Below are 15,953 nucleotides of genomic sequence, written 5' to 3'. Positions count from 1 at the left end.
AAACTCTTAGTTTACTTAGTAGGACTATTAAGGGAATATGAGTTCAATTCTCATTGGAAAGATCGGCTCTCCAAATGAAAGTTACTTTAAAATTGTTTGAATTTCACTCTATGGAATCTACGTATTTTCGGACCGAGAACCTCAAAACATAAAAAAAAATATATATATCTTTTAACTTAATCTATGTGTAGTGGTGGCTACCATTAGAATCCAATTCCATTGGATTATGAATGTCATAATGTTGCAATAAATACTATAACCTAATTACATGCATATGTTAAAACTGAATTTAAAGTGAACGAAAGATGATAGTTCAAAGTGAATAATTTGAGAAACATAAACACAGTAAATTATTATGAAGTTTTGAACACAATATCACATCAGAACTTTGGAGGAGTTTTTTTTAATGTAAAGAGGACATAATTTAATAATAAGTTCAAAGGATTGGAACCAATGGAAACGCTCGTACATGCGGCTATCACCAAGTGAGTGCAAGTGAATACAAGCGCACGCTGAAGCTTCCGTGCGGAGAAAATGAAGCATAAAGAATTTATTATGTTATATTGTCATGTGACATGTGGTCATCGCAGGGAGGAGATCCGATCTTAGTCGTCTACACGAATTTTGCGTTACTAAAGTCAACGTAAAAACGTCAAATAAATCGCAGCCAATGATTTATAACAACTCCACATGATATGGAAGAGAGTATATCAAATATGTATATGTTACCTTCTTCTTTTCTTTCTTGACATGGTTCTATATGCTCTTACAGGCTGAACATCGGTTCATTATATGTACTGTTTTCTCCAAGAGAGTTATTGAAATCTAGATCTGCCTTCATCAATATTCTTGTAATGCCAGTATTTTAATCATATAAATATTTTTAAAAATCACTTGGATCAGTCTAGTTGGACGCCAAATAATAAATTTGATTTATGTTTGATAATATATTATAAATAAATGGCCAAATTGTGTTATACAATTGTATATGAAATTTCATGCAAAACAGAATTGGTACAAGCACATTGATAAAGATAACAACCGAATAGATCACTGTTATTCTTCATTTCAATTCACACCAAAGAATTCAACACATTTAAATTCAGATGAATCTGAGGTTAAGAAACATCAGACAAATCAAACAAACATCACCTTATAAGATATCTACACCCAGCAATTAATCATAGGGTTTATATATAGAATCCCAATTGTCAAATCTTGGAATCCTGACTCAGAGACAGTTCCTTGGAATCACTACTCCAGATCTTCGTCCATGGACATTCCTGCAATAAGAAGCTGATGATCTTCTCATGTAAGTAAGTCTAATGTCATGTAGCCTTATTCCTGTGCAATGATTGCTTCTACTACAATCCAGTTTCATAGCTATTGGTGTTGTTGATGTTCCTTTTATGTTTGCAAACGTCACACCACTTATCTTCACACCAGAGCTCTATTTGATTAAATCATAAAAATGTCCATAAGAAATAATTCAAAACTATGTAAGAGATCTGAGTTACACCAAATCAATTAGGTTATTCACCTGACGAGGGCAGCCTCTTCCATTAGGACAATAGTTTTGATCTATTATCACTGGATTATCGACATTCCTCATAATCAAATTTCGAAATACCACATTCCTCACAAACCCTCTGCTCGGTCTAGCCCACGTTTTTATCCTTACTCCATTTTGTGTCTTGGTGAAAACAGAGCTCGTGACGGTTACATTCTGCACACCTTCCTCATTAACGTAATCCCCAAGACTCCCAATGCTGAATAAGATTTGCAAGCAACCCTTAAGTTAATTAGGTCATTAATAATATTTAAGTCGATTATTGTTTATTTTAGTTACCTGATTCCATGTCCAGGTCCACAGTTCACGCGTTCGATCCATATGTTCCTAGATCCTTGGCTAAGAGCAATGCAATCATCACCGGTCGCAATTGTTCCACCACTAATGGTGACTCCAGAAGAAGACTGGACGTGGATACCATCGGTGTTAGGGCTTCCACTTGGGGCCCTAATCCTTATGTTTTGAATCCTTACATTAGAAGAATGATGAACCGTGACATGCATATTCTGGCTATTCAATGACGTTAGGCCACTTAGTAGTACATTGTTGCACCAGCTAAACGATATAGACTGCAGAAGAAACCATATCAAAAATTTGATTAATATATATATACCAAAATAGCTAGCTAAAGAATTAATCATGTTTTGATATAAACATACCCTTGCACCTTGAGGACAGTGACTACCTTTCTTCCTACAAGACCAATAACCAGCTCCTCTAGCATCAATGGTTCCACCGGAAACCGAGATCCTGTTTACCTTAGCGAATAGGATCCAGTAACCAGAATTACCTATACTCCAGTAATTAGCCGGAGCCACGAGTGTTCCATCGATTTTTAAAGTTATATGATTTTTGCAAGGACCCCAAAAGACTAGGTTTGTAACCAAGTATGTTCCGCGGGGAATGTAGACCATGGCTCGAGCCTTAGAGCGGCAGGCTAATGACCAAGCCGTCAAAAATGGCTTGGTCGAATCAGTTCGTCCATCACCTCTAGCTCCGTATCTTTGTACGTTAAACGAAGGCATTGCGTTGGACGAGTTAATAAAAAAGAAAACAATGGAAAATAGTATGATGACTAAAGGAAAAGAGATATTTTTAGCCATCTTAAATTTTTCTTTTCCTAGTTTTTGATGGCTTTGTATGATTGTAATGATTTAGAAGAAATAATGGCGAGTTATATATATACACTATGCAGGGAGAACAGATTTTTTTGTTATAGATCGGAGGATTGGTGTATTAATGACTAATCACGTCAAACGCGGTGCATTAAAATAAACGTGACCTAAGTTTTACTTGATTCCAAGTTATTTATAATCATTATGTACTTATGGATTCTTTGTGTACACATTGTTATTGTACGAATAATAGTCTGCAAGATAATATTGTCACTTTCCAAGTTATCAATATGCATATGTATATGAATGCTAATGTTTAGTGAGTTTCTTTTTCAAATTAACTCATTTTTTCAAAAAAAAAAATTCTTAACATTTAAAGTCTGATATTTAAAGTTATATTGTTTAGTTTTGAAATAGTTTGGTAATACATACGAAGGCTTCACGATACGTTAATGTAGAAGTGTTGTTTTTATTCGGTAATAAACAAGAACATTTATCAAGTTGAGAAGAAACCTATAATCAAAAGCTATCTGTGACAGTTGGAATTTATTGTAGTGTCACATGGAGAAAATTCTGCAGGATAATTGGGCGGGAATATATGCAATTCATGGCTCATGCAAAATTTGTTTAGTTTGAATCGGTTATATAGTCCATGGGAAACAATATTAAACCCTCGGTAGTTGAATCTGTTATTTAATAATAATTTTTTTTTATTGTTGGTTAGTCTTGAATGAGATATTCATGAGCCTTGAGAGTTAGCACAACAAAATGCCTATACTTTTGTGGTGTCACGTTCTAGATCTGGACACAATGAACTTCTCATTTTTTATGCATTGTTTCAGATTACTTGTTTATTCGCCCGGATAACAACATTTGCTTAAGTGATGATGTTCACTGTACTAGATCTAGAACGAAGGTCTTTTTTACTTTCCCAAGCCCAACTTGTTTCGGAGTCCAGAAACATACTACTTGTAAAATGATATAATATGGTTAGATGCGTGTGTGTTGAATTCTTTCCTAAGGATATTATATCGTCTTGAGTTTTTGTCACACGTATAATCCCCTCCCTCAGGGCCGGTCCGGAGCCTAGGCAAAAGAACCGACCACTTAGGACATCATGATTTTAAGTAATAATTTTAGCTGCAAAGAGAACACTAAAATTTTTTTTACATGAATAATAAGGACATAAAATTTGAAATGCGCATAGGGGATTAAGACTAAATTGAAAATGTTGGACATGCGCTGAATCCCCTATGTGAATTAATATAGCAATTCCTTCTAAACCGGTAAAATCCAAAGGTTAATGATACTGACTAGGCGTAAATTGTTTATCAAAATCAGTCTCCAACAACACGTAGATGTTTGGTCAATTACTAATTTTTGGGTCTATGCTAACTTTTATAAGTATGGTATATCCACAATGGTGCTACTGTGTACAAATGCGTGACAATCAAAGAGAAACATGAACACAACATGATGTCCTTACCAATAAATGCAGCAAAGCATATATACAGACGTAATAAATGTGTTACGTGAACTTAAGCATAGTATATTTTTGAGATCTTGCAATGCATGTGATCAGCACTAGACACCATTATTATAGCATACACAAATAATATTTGAAATTTATTTTTGTTTGAATGGCTAAGAGATTTTGAATCTCTATGCCGGTATTTTCTAAAACGAGATGCAAACTATTTTTTTGTTCTAGATACAAACCATATAATTTAACTTCTCTTAGAACAAAACTCTTCCAACGGAAATTTGAATTGAATGACTTTCAAAATCTGGATTATATATATTTCCTATATTACATAAATTTTAGGAGCACCATTCTTCTCGGTGTAAGGAAAGATGGAGTCACACTCAAAATTGGATCCTTGAACATGAACATGCCAGTTAGTATTGATACGGCGCAACATGATCCTTCCATTGAGATTGTTAATTAACTACTGGTAAAAGTATACGCGGCAAACTAGTTAATTAAATCTCGTCTCGTCTCATCTTATATTTTACTGTTTCTCTCCATTGGCACGTCAACTGAAAGTGCATGAACTTGAAAAATATGAGTAATCAAATGTCTGAGTTAAGAAAACATTCAAGTATAAGGAAACCATATAATATAGGGGAAATTTGAAAAACCTTTCGGTGTGATCATTGGCCCAATATCTCCTCCGTATTATTTTCCACTTGTCACGTTCCGTAAACATGTTGCTCTACTCCACCCGTCCACTATATCTATGGTCTACAATATCCAATCATCCAAATATTGTTTTCCCATATATGTTTATGATTTATTGTCTGTCTTTTTTAACCTTTCATCACATTTTCAATTTAATTTGATTTTAGATCTTATACAGTTACTCTGAGTTTGACAATGACTGTAACATGTGGATGCTTTGTAAAGAGTGGGAACACACGATCACACATGTCACATATTTCAGAATAATTTGATATTATCTTACCTTAGCACAAATATTTTTTGTTCATTTGCTATATATATGACCTAGGTACACGGTACGCAACAATCCTTCCTATTTGTACAAAAAAATTAAGACTTTTATGTCAAAAGTTCACAAACATATTTTCATTAATGAACTTTGACTAGTAATTTACCCCGTTTATTTTTGACAAAAAATTGTCATTAAAGCCAATCGTTTACTAAAATATTTGGCCACATGCGTTGATCTTGTGTATATTGCATAGGCTGATAGGCACTAGACAGCATAGTCAACGTGAACCATGACCATTTAATGTTAGTTTCCTCTTTTTTCAACCATTAACCCTTTTGTCTTAAGTTACAATTTGAATCCACAATATTGCCAAAGATCAATGCGCAAGACGCTTAAATCACTTGGTGCTACCTTGACGTAACAGCAAAAGTATAAACGAGAGAACCATAGCCGTTGTTTTTGATGGGTTAATTCTTCATTTATTAATCCTTTTCTTTAAATAGGAAAGGAAACAAAACATAAATTATGATCTCAGATCGCTACAACAAAGAGAAAATCAAATACGTGGAAAATGGTTTCTCTTTTTCAAAATGTCACCTAGTCTTCCGCTTATTAACAAAACATATATATAACAAACTCATTGTTTGGACTTCGGACCAAGTCAGGCTAGTCAGCAGTACTCAGTGCAGGAACTTCTTGTTTGGTTATAGGCCAGCTCCAACGCTAGGCTCTTACTAAGCATATTAAGATTAAAAAAATAAAAAATATTGGAAAAAGTGAAAGAAAAGAGGAAACCGTACGAGTGCAGGGAGGCCCAGTGCAGGGATGTGCAGAGATGTTTTCCTCATTACATTAGAACTTCCTTCTGCCATATGTCCTTTTTTTATTGGTCAGTTATTTTCTTAATTAAAATTATTTATTATTTTTACTTTAGTGTAGCCAACACAGTTTCTATGCGTTGAGGTTGCCCTAACGAATTCTTCTATCATAATATGGAATTCAACTCTTCCTTTTCTCCACTGACTACGACCTGGTCAGATACAGAAAATACTTACAACCATACATTTTTAAAGTTTTAATAGAATAATCACATTGTGCAGACAATATTAGTACGGGAACTTTAGGTAATTGAGCGTAATTAGAAAAACACTAATTAAGCATAAATCATATCACGGAAAATACCATTTTCCCAAAGGTCTAAAATGGATTTGTGATATATTGATTGTATCCACACTGCGTGATCTGCGCTAATAAAGTTAGATTTAATAAAATAAACAAAAGTAGATTAATTTTGCGGCATTGATCACGTTGGAGGTGTAGCCAAAAGTGCAGAGACTTTGCGTGCTCTTTTCATAAATTAACTAACTCCCCGCAATTCCACGTACATTGTTTCATGTAGCTCTCCAATAAAAATATATTGACCATTGCAGTTTCACTTTTCAACATTTTATTCTTCTTCTCCTGCCATTTCATTCACACTCTATTTTGGTGTAAAGAAAATTGAGGCATACGTTTTGTCCTTTACGTATTCTTTCACAAAAACGGCATACGTAGTTATCAAAATAAATAAAAAGATGGAGGTTTTTCTATCTAATCTCTTATAAATGAACAAAAAAGATTTATATAAAAGTTTATCATGTTAATAACAGTTTTTATTTTTATAAAATTCAGGACTAAACTCGAATTCAGTCTTTGAAATCTGTAAAATCCGAAGCTAAAAATGTTTTGCCAAAGTGCTATTTAATTATGATATTTATTTTTTTGTCAGTTTTAGCTCAGCGTTGCTCTAATTTTACTCACACCTATAGCAAAACTTTCTTAAAAATATTTTGGAGCTTAGTATTCAACTTGCATGTGATGCGTTTTAAATGAATAATAACAATCATGTAAAACAAATTCACACCTAATTTCTTATACATGCCAAAACCAATATATAAACAAACAAAACACTCTTCATATACAAGACAAGCACTATAAATGCATTCCATAACCGTTAAAACTTCTAACACCACCACCACTACAGCACTACTCCACTCTCTCCTTTAACTATCTCTGAACAAGTGTAAGTTAGCGACATACAATGGCTTCACTTCTTGTCCTCTTCGTCTTCTTCTTCTTCATCTCCTCTTGCTCTGCTCAATCCTACAATGTCTTGTCCTTTGGAGCTAAACCGGACGGAAAGACAGACGCAACCAAAGAGTTTATGGCGGTTTGGAAAACCGCTTGTGCCTCGTCTCGTCCCGTGACCATTGTGGTTCCTAAAGGCCGGTTCTTGTTAAGGAGCCTTAATTTCGACGGTTCCAAGTGCAAGCGCAAGCACATCACGTTCCGTGTAGACGGTACATTGGTGGCTCCGGCTGATTATAGAGTTATCGGTAATGAAGATTACTGGATTCTTTTCCAGCATCTTGACGGAGTCACCGTCTACGGCTACGGCGGAGTTCTTGACGCTCAAGGAACTTCTCTATGGGGTTGTAAAACATCCGGCAAGAATTGTCCTAGAGGAGCCACGGTACGTAACGTGCTAGAGATTGACCAATTTGCCTTCAATTCAGTTAATTAAACTTTAGTTAAATTCATTTCAAAAATAAGAATTATATAACTAATCACACTTTTCTGAATTATGAAGTTTTGACGATTTATTAAAAACATTTCAACCATTCCTAATTCACATGGACCAAGTGACCAACCATGACACCATATGCATAGATACATCAAATATCATCTATAATTTATTTTATTTATTTTATACTATTTTTTTATCATCTATAATTTAATTTAAATGAGACGTTTTATCATGTGAATCAACAGACCATAGGGTTTCAGAGCTCAAGAAACGTTGTGGTCTCCGGGCTGACGTCACTCAACAGCCAGATGTTCCACTTCGTCATCAACGGTTGCAACAACGTAAAGCTTCAAGGAGTCAAAGTATTAGCCGCAGGAAACAGCCCCAACACAGACGGTATCCACATTCAGTCTTCCTCCACCGTCTCTATCTTCAGTACCAAAATTTCCACCGGCGACGATTGTGTCTCCATCGGTCCCGGAACCAACGGTCTATGGATCGAAAATGTAGCATGTGGTCCCGGTCACGGCATCAGGTATATGTACATTTATTATGGATTCTTCTCAATGAACTACAAAACTGTCATATGGTGAAAATTTATAACTCATGTCAGTATCACGTATAAACATAATATTCGAATAAATGAATATAAAATACTATTAATAATTATATTTTCTATTGATATGCTTTCATATATCAGTAGATCTGATAAAAGAAAAATTAAAATTTTGACAATATTTTGGATGGGATATTGCATAGCATTGGGAGCCTGGGAAAAGATGCAGTGGAGTCAGGTGTACAGAACGTGACTGTGAAAACGGTGACGTTTACGGGGACGCAAAACGGAGCGAGGATCAAATCATGGGCCAGGCCCAGTAGTGGATTCGCTAGGAACATCCGCTTTCAACATTGTGTAATGAACAACGTAGACAACCCCATAATTATTGACCAAAACTACTGTCCTCGTAGCGAAAATTGCCCTCGCCAGGTACTATACCTAATTTGATTAAGTAATACAGATACATAATGGTACTTAATATTGGAGTTTATTCATATAATTTTATTTTTTAAAAATCAGGTTTCGGGTATCAAAATCAGCGATGTGTTGTTCGTTGATATACATGGAACATCGGCAACTGAAGTTGGAGTGAGACTTAACTGTAGTCCTAAGAAACCGTGTACCGGAATTCGACTTAAGGATGTGAAATTAAAGTACCGTAATAAACCGGCTGCGTCGGCTTGTGTTCATGCCGGAGGGATAGAAGCTGGATTGTTTCAGCCAAACTGCCTATGACAGAAATGAATATATGTCTCTCTTTTTTAATTATTCTTACATAAAATTAAAAAGTATTGTAAATTGAGATGCATGAGCCTGTGGCTGTTGACGGTCCACTAGGCCGAGAGCCTGGCCTTGCTTTGTAGGGATATGGTTCATAGCAAGCATTGATGATTTCATATGTGTTGCGTAAGTTATGTTATTTGTTAGATTTAATATTATTTTTATTTACCTATTTGGGATTTTTTTTTTTTAACTTTCTTGATTATATGGCTTTTACGGTTGTGATTTGTTCTTGGAGAAAATATATTAAAAGACAAGTCTCATCAGTGTTTCTAAAAAAGACAAGTCTCATCAATTTCGTGCAATTTTCTTCTGTTTGTATAACAAAGGTCTGCTAATTGTTTCGGTTGTCACTTGCATTATTTTGCTGGTACCTCATTTTATTCTTCAATGTAAAGAAGATTTTTAACAGTTTTTAAGTCACTATCATTCCACTCTTTACAAAATAAAAATTTATAGATTATTTTGTTCACAAAATTTATTTTAGGTCTCAAATAAATTAAAAACATTTTGATCTTGCTGACTGACCAAAAATACAAAAAAATAATTAGGCCTTTGTTATTTTTTTAAAGAGAAACGATCGATACAACTTGTATAAAGAAATCAAGAAACTAAATCTTACGTTATGAAGGGTGAATTTAACGCAAGCAATGCTACGGACATCCCTGGTTTAATGCATGTTTCCTGTATTTCACGACTCTATATTTATTCATTACCTATTGTAAAATGTTTTGAATGTGCATTGTCACATTTCTATATTCTTTATCGATTGGTGAATCCTCTTTGGTCTAATTAACAACCAACCCGTTTTGAAATCTATCCAAAACGTTGACTGATCATTAATCTACTGATCTTGCAATTTATAACATGGTTTCTACTAATTATCTTTAGTTCTGCCTACTAATATTTTAAGTTAGTTATATTTCGAATTGAATTCAAATGACTAATGATTTTCTGTTATTCACCACTCACCAGGGAGTCCAGGATTTAATTTAGTGATCCGAAAATCAAAGAATTTGAACATGCATGTGAGATATGTATACATGATGAAACTTTATTAACTCACCATTCACTAATAGTTAACTTTATATAATAAATAATAACAAAAATACATACAAGGGAAAGTACAATCATATATAAGATACACCATTGCTCAAAAAAATATAAGATACACCAAATATTCTTCATTTATTCAACCTTTAATCAATCTAAAAAGAGAAAGAGACGATACCAAATCTATAGTACCCTTAATTATACTAACTATATTCAATAAACCCCAAATCATTAATGCCCATAAATCTTTGTCAAATTTGACTAGTATAGTTTCGTGCACAGTTACGGTTACCGGTAATGCTGTTTTACATGGAAATTTATATCGTGATCATTAGTATTTTCTTAAACTAAATCAATCATATTCATATTACAGAATCTGGGTACAAGTTGACGAAATTAAATATTAATAAAATAAAATATAAACTTCCATATACAATCATAATTTATTTTGCCTCAAATTAAACCTTTACCTTACTAACATAACATTCCTATAAATTCCCCTCTCACATACCTTCTTCTCCAATATCAATTCATCCTCAATAGACTAACATTCTCTGAAAAAAACACAAAAAATGATTCACAAAACATCAGGTCTTCTTCTTCTTCCTCTGACTCTCATCTTTCTTGATTTCATCCTAATCTCATCATTAGCCAAACCGACCCCAATCACATCCCTCAATGTCTTAACCTACGGAGCTAAACCAGATGGCTCAAAAGACTCGACCAAAGCCTTCTTAGCCGCATGGCAAGTCGCATGTGCCTCTCCGAATCCCACAACTATTATTGTACCAAAAGGACGGTTCTTGGTCGGAAACCTTGTATTCCAAGGCACCAAGTGTACGAATGCTCCAATATCTTTTCGTATAGCCGGTTCAATTATTGCACCGGAAGATTTTAGAGTTATCGCAAACTCACTACAGTGGATCATGTTCGATGGAGTCACTAACGTTTCAATCTACGGTGGTGTACTTGACGCACAAGGCTCTAGTTTGTGGAAATGCAAGAACAGTGGTGGCAAAAAATGCCCTACTGGTGCTAAGGTTCGCTTGACCCACAAGTAACTATAAACTTCCCTGATATACATGCAGTTTATATATTAACTTTACTTGTTTGTGAACTGTTTTTGCAGACTTTGTTATTTACTGATTCGAATAACATCAGTATCTACGGTTTAACGTCGATCAATAGCCAGAAGTTCCATATAGTTATCGACCAGAGCAATAACGTTAAGATTTACGGCGTTAAAGTTTCTGCTGATGCGGATAGTCCTAACACCGATGGGATTCACATAGAGAACTCTCACTCCGTGAATATCACTAACTCAAGAATTGGAACCGGGGACGACTGCATCTCCATCGGTCCAGGATCCACTTATGTTTCTATACAAGGCATTCAATGCGGTCCAGGCCATGGCATCAGGTAACAAAAATATTGATTTCTTGCCACACAAGTTACTTAATATCAATATCTTAACCTGTTTGTGGATCCTCCAAAACAGTATCGGGAGTCTTGGGAGGTCAGAGGACGAGCAAGGAGTGGAGAACGTGATGGTGAGTAACGTGGATTTCATGTCAACGGATAACGGAGTTAGGATCAAGACATGGGGAAAAGATAGCAAGAGTTTCGTACGAAACATTGTTTTTCAACATATTAATATGAAGATGGTCAAGAACCCGATTATCATAAACCAACACTATTGTCTTGACAAACCTTGCCCTAAAAAGGTAATAAAAAAAATTCATTAACCGTATATTATATTACCTTTAATTATTTATATTGAGTCATTTAATTGGTATATTTTATTGCAGGAATCTGGAGTTGAAATATCAAATGTGAGATATGAAGATATACAAGGAACATCGAATACGGAAGTGGCGGTTATGTTGGACTGTAGTAAGGATAAACCATGTACCGATATTGTAATGGGTAATGTGAATCTCGTCTTGCAAATGGTTAATGGATCGGCTCAGGCTTCTTGCAATAATGCAAATGGATTAGCTAATGATGTCGTTGTCCCGTTCACTCCTTGTCTAAAGAGAGACTTGCTTTTGACATGATATATGGAAGGATCACCGAATCGATGTCGTCCCGATTGCTCCTTGACTAAAGATGAGTTTATGAAGCTAAATCAGTGAACGACGCTGTATTGTTTGCTAGTTGTTTTTTTTTTCCTTTGGTTTCTATGTTGCTACTTATTTTGATCTTTAAAATTTTTGTACTCGAACTTATGGTATGAACTTTTAAAGTAATGATTAAAGTTTTGGCTCAGATCATTATATTTCAGTAACGTAAGGATAAACTTTGTTCACATAAGCAAAATGTTAACTGCACTTTCTAAAATTATAAAAGGTTTCAAATGATAGTAGTCTTCTTTATGAGTTTTAGCTATGATTTTTCTTTGGGGGGTTATGTAGTAGAGACTATTAGATACTACTCATCGAACCAAAAATGTAATAGATGAACTAACTTTTTATAGAAAATTTGACATATGAATACATAAAGAAATCAAGAAACAAAATCTTACGTAATGAATTGTGAATTTAACGAAGCAAAGCTACGGACATCCTTGGTTTAATGCATGTTTCCTGTATTACACAACTCTATATTTATTCATTACCTTCTGTAAAATGTTGTGAATGTGCATTGCTACATTTCTATATTCTCTATCGATTGGTGAATCCTCTTAGGTCTAATTAACAATCAACCTGTTTCGTAATCTATTCAAAACGTTGACTGATCATTACTAATCAATTAATTCCGCTTACTAGTATTGTATGTTATTTATCTTTGTCAATTCAAATGACTTATGATTTTCTGTTATTCACCAGGGAGTTTAGGGTTTACTTTAGTCAAAGAATTTGAACATGCATGTGAGATATGTATACATGATGAAACTTTTATTAAATCACTATTCACTAATAGTCATTGGTTCATATTTAAAAATAAATAATAACAAAAATACATACAAGGGAAAACGTACAATCATATAATTCATAAGATATACCAAATATTTTTCATTTACTCAATCTTTAATCAATCTAAAAAGAGAAAGACTACCAAATCTATAGAACCTAATCAGTTTCAACCAAATATTCACCAATTAAGTATACTAACTATTCAATAAACCCCAAATCATTCATAAATCTTTCTCAAATTGGACTATTCTAGTTTAGTGCACAGTTACTGTAACCGGTAATGCTGTTGTACATGGAAATTTATCTTGTGAATAATTAGTATTTTCTTGAACTAAATCAATAATATCCATATATATTACAGAATCTGGGTACAAGTCGACGAAATTATATATTAATAAAATAAAATATAAACTTCCATATACAATCATAATCTATTTTGCATCAAACTAAACCTTTACGTTACTAAACTAACATAACATTCCTATAAATTCCCCTCTCACATACCTTCTTCTCAATATCATTCATCCTCAATAGACTAACATTCTCTGAAAAAAAACACAAAAAATGATTCACAAAACATCAGGTCTTCTTCTTCTTCCTCTGACTCTCATCTTCCTTGATTTCATCCTAATCTCATCATTAGCCAAACCGACCCCAATCACATCCCTCAGTGTCTTAACCTACGGAGCTAAACCAGATGGCTCAAAAGACTCAACCAAAGCCTTCTTAGCCGCATGGCAAGTCGCATGTGCCTCTCCTAATCCGACAACTATTATTGTACCAAAAGGACGGTTCTTGGTCGGAAACCTTGTATTCCAAGGCAACAAATGTACGAATGCTCCAATATCGTTTCGTATAGCCGGTTCAATTATTGCACCGGAGGATTTTAGAGTTATCGCAAGCTCACTACAATGGATCATGTTCGATGGAGTCACTAATGTTTCAATCTACGGTGGTGTACTTGACGCACAAGGCTCTAGTTTGTGGAAATGCAAGAACAGTGGTGGCAAAAAATGCCCTACTGGTGCTAAGGTTCGCTTGACCCACAAGTAACTATAAACTTCCCTGATATACATGCAGTTTATATATTAACTTTACTTGTTTGTGAACTGTTTTTGCAGACTTTGTTATTTACTGATTCGAATAACATCAGTATCTACGGTTTAACGTCGATCAATAGCCAGAAGTTCCATATAGTTATCGACCAGAGCAATAACGTTAAGATTGACGGCGTTAAAGTTTCTGCTGATGCGGATAGCCCTAACACCGATGGGATTCACATCGGGAAGTCTCATTTAGTGAATATCACTAACTCAAGAATTGGAACCGGGGACGATTGCATCTCCATCGGTCCAGGATCCACTCGTGTTTCTATACAAGGCATTCAATGCGGTCCAGGCCATGGCATCAGGTAACACAAAAATTCATTTCTTGCCACACAAGTTACTTAATATCTCAACTTAATTTGGTTTGTGGATCCTCCAACATAGTATTGGAAGTCTTGGAAGATCAGAGGACGAGCAAGGAGTGGAGAACGTGCTGGTGAGTAACGTGGATTTCACGTCAACGGATAACGGAGTAAGGATCAAGACATGGGGAAAATATAGCAAGAGTTTTGTTAGAAACATTGTTTTCCAACATATTAAAATGAAGATGGTGAAGAACCCTATCATCATTAACCAACACTATTGTCTTGACAAACCTTGCCCTAAAAAGGTAAAAATTAAATTAAATAACCGTATCTTAGTACCCCTAATTATTTATATCGAGTCAATTAATTTGTATATTTTATTACAGGAATCTGGAGTTGAAATATCGAATGTGAGATATGAAGATATACAAGGGACATCGAATACAGAAGTGGCGGTTATGTTGGATTGCAGTAGGGAGAAACCATGTACCGATATTGTAATGCGCAATGTGAATCTCGTCTTGCAAAGGATTAATGGATCGGCTCAGGCTTCTTGCAATAATGCAAATGGATTAGCAAATGATGTCGTTGTCCCGTTCACTCCTTGTCTGAAGAGAGACATGCTTTTGATATGATATATGGAAGGATCACCGAATAGATGTTGTCCCGACTGCTCATTGACTGAAGATGAGTTTATGAAGCTGAATCAGTGAACGACGTCGTATTGTTTGCTAGTTGTTTTTTTCCCTTTGATTTCTAGGTTGCTGCTTAAGTAGAAACTCAATAAATTAATAATCGATAAATTAATAATTTCTATAATTCATCAGTCCCAACTTAGACTGATTCAAAATTAGACAAAAATTTATAAAATAAAAAAATAATAATATTTTATAAAATTTTATATAATTATATAGTCTCATTAAAATTATAAATTAACAATTTATATGTATACATATTTTATATAAATAAGAACCTATTATTATATTGTTTGTTTTATATTCACACTTAATATTTTAAACTCTATGCAATATATATTATATATATACACCAAATAATATAATAAAATTAATACAAATGTCAAATTTCAAAAAATAACAATTAAATTCTATACAGTAAAATCAAATATTTTTCTTAATTTAGAATACATATATCTTAAAATAAAAAATCTAAATAAAATTTTTTTTATAAATTAATATCTCTATAATTTAATAAATTTTCAAAGTCCCGACATTATTAATTTATTGAGGTTTTACTGTATTTTGATCGGTGCGTGAAGGTATTTGAAGGGTATCATCAGCAGAACTTTGAGAAGAATCTGCGGAAGTGTTCTTGGTCGCCTGATGGTGCTAAAGTCACTGCTGGTAGCGCGGACCGTATGGTTCATGTATGGGACACAACCACTCGGCGCATTCTCTATAAGCTCCTGGGACATAAAGGCTCTGTTAATGAGTGTGTGTTTCACCCTACTGAGCCTATCGTTGGTTCTTGCAGTAGCGACAAAGATATCTTCTTGGGAGAGATCTGAAAGTTT

At 34.3% G+C, this 15,953-nt stretch overlaps 4 protein-coding genes across 4 annotated transcripts; 3 read left to right on the top strand and 1 right to left on the bottom strand.

The window, feature by feature from the left end:
* Nucleotides 1-790: 790 nt before the first annotated feature.
* On the bottom strand, nt 791-2,737 carry LOC106395608 (polygalacturonase). Its single transcript, XM_013836011.3, has 4 exons — nt 2,230-2,737; nt 1,850-2,139; nt 1,541-1,769; nt 791-1,450 (listed from the first exon to the last, which is right to left on the bottom strand). The coding sequence occupies exons 1-4, from the start codon at nt 2,671-2,673 to the stop codon at nt 1,232-1,234; spliced, it is 1,182 nt and encodes a 393-aa protein (XP_013691465.2). The 5' UTR covers nt 2,674-2,737; the 3' UTR covers nt 791-1,231.
* A 4,058-nt stretch (nt 2,738-6,795) lies between these two features.
* LOC106395774 (polygalacturonase) lies at nt 6,796-9,227 on the top strand. Its single transcript, XM_013836136.3, has 4 exons — nt 6,796-7,650; nt 7,950-8,239; nt 8,464-8,692; nt 8,783-9,227. Exons 1-4 carry the CDS (start codon nt 7,219-7,221, stop codon nt 8,996-8,998), a joined length of 1,167 nt encoding a protein of 388 aa, XP_013691590.2. The 5' UTR covers nt 6,796-7,218; the 3' UTR covers nt 8,999-9,227.
* Nucleotides 9,228-10,145: 918 nt separating this feature from the next.
* LOC106395894 (probable polygalacturonase At2g43860) lies at nt 10,146-15,222 on the top strand. The gene is made up of 4 exons (XM_013836221.3): nt 10,146-11,136; nt 11,226-11,515; nt 11,595-11,820; nt 11,905-15,222. Exons 1-4 carry the CDS (start codon nt 10,669-10,671, stop codon nt 12,151-12,153), a joined length of 1,233 nt encoding a protein of 410 aa, XP_013691675.2. The 5' UTR covers nt 10,146-10,668; the 3' UTR covers nt 12,154-15,222.
* LOC125586239 (probable polygalacturonase At2g43860) lies at nt 13,930-15,947 on the top strand. The gene is made up of 5 exons (XM_048756099.1): nt 13,930-14,043; nt 14,133-14,422; nt 14,502-14,727; nt 14,809-15,006; nt 15,699-15,947. Exons 1-5 carry the CDS (start codon nt 13,930-13,932, stop codon nt 15,945-15,947), a joined length of 1,077 nt encoding a protein of 358 aa, XP_048612056.1.
* The last annotated feature ends 6 nt before the right edge of the window (nt 15,948-15,953 follow it).

Source organism: Brassica napus, chromosome C4, assembly GCF_020379485.1.
Source record: "Brassica napus cultivar Da-Ae chromosome C4, Da-Ae, whole genome shotgun sequence".
NCBI classification, from domain to species: Eukaryota; Viridiplantae; Streptophyta; class Magnoliopsida; order Brassicales; family Brassicaceae; genus Brassica; species Brassica napus.
This window is presented reverse-complemented; position numbering and strand designations above follow the sequence as displayed.

What these genes read in the sequence shown, in the direction of transcription:
- LOC106395608 (XM_013836011.3), bottom strand. Translation starts at nt 2,673, where the DNA reads ATGGCTAAAAATATCTCTTTTCCTTTAGTCATCATACTATTTTCCATT. An exon ending in ACTGTCCTCAAGGTGCAAGG is followed by an intron (nt 2,140 to 2,229) that starts GTATGTTTATAT and finishes TTTCTTCTGCAG; the next exon opens with TCTATATCGTTTAGCTGGTG. An exon ending in GGACCTGGACATGGAATCAG is followed by an intron (nt 1,770 to 1,849) that starts GTAACTAAAATA and finishes AATCTTATTCAG; the next exon opens with CATTGGGAGTCTTGGGGATT.
- LOC106395774 (XM_013836136.3), top strand. Translation starts at nt 7,219, where the DNA reads ATGGCTTCACTTCTTGTCCTCTTCGTCTTCTTCTTCTTCATCTCCTCT. An exon ending in GGTCCCGGTCACGGCATCAG is followed by an intron (nt 8,240 to 8,463) that starts GTATATGTACAT and finishes GATATTGCATAG; the next exon opens with CATTGGGAGCCTGGGAAAAG. An exon ending in GCGAAAATTGCCCTCGCCAG is followed by an intron (nt 8,693 to 8,782) that starts GTACTATACCTA and finishes TTTAAAAATCAG; the next exon opens with GTTTCGGGTATCAAAATCAG.
- LOC106395894 (XM_013836221.3), top strand. Translation starts at nt 10,669, where the DNA reads ATGATTCACAAAACATCAGGTCTTCTTCTTCTTCCTCTGACTCTCATC. An exon ending in AATGCCCTACTGGTGCTAAG is followed by an intron (nt 11,137 to 11,225) that starts GTTCGCTTGACC and finishes CTGTTTTTGCAG; the next exon opens with ACTTTGTTATTTACTGATTC. An exon ending in GGTCCAGGCCATGGCATCAG is followed by an intron (nt 11,516 to 11,594) that starts GTAACAAAAATA and finishes CCTCCAAAACAG; the next exon opens with TATCGGGAGTCTTGGGAGGT.
- LOC125586239 (XM_048756099.1), top strand. Translation starts at nt 13,930, where the DNA reads ATGTTCGATGGAGTCACTAATGTTTCAATCTACGGTGGTGTACTTGAC. An exon ending in GGTCCAGGCCATGGCATCAG is followed by an intron (nt 14,423 to 14,501) that starts GTAACACAAAAA and finishes CCTCCAACATAG; the next exon opens with TATTGGAAGTCTTGGAAGAT. An exon ending in ACAAACCTTGCCCTAAAAAG is followed by an intron (nt 14,728 to 14,808) that starts GTAAAAATTAAA and finishes ATTTTATTACAG; the next exon opens with GAATCTGGAGTTGAAATATC.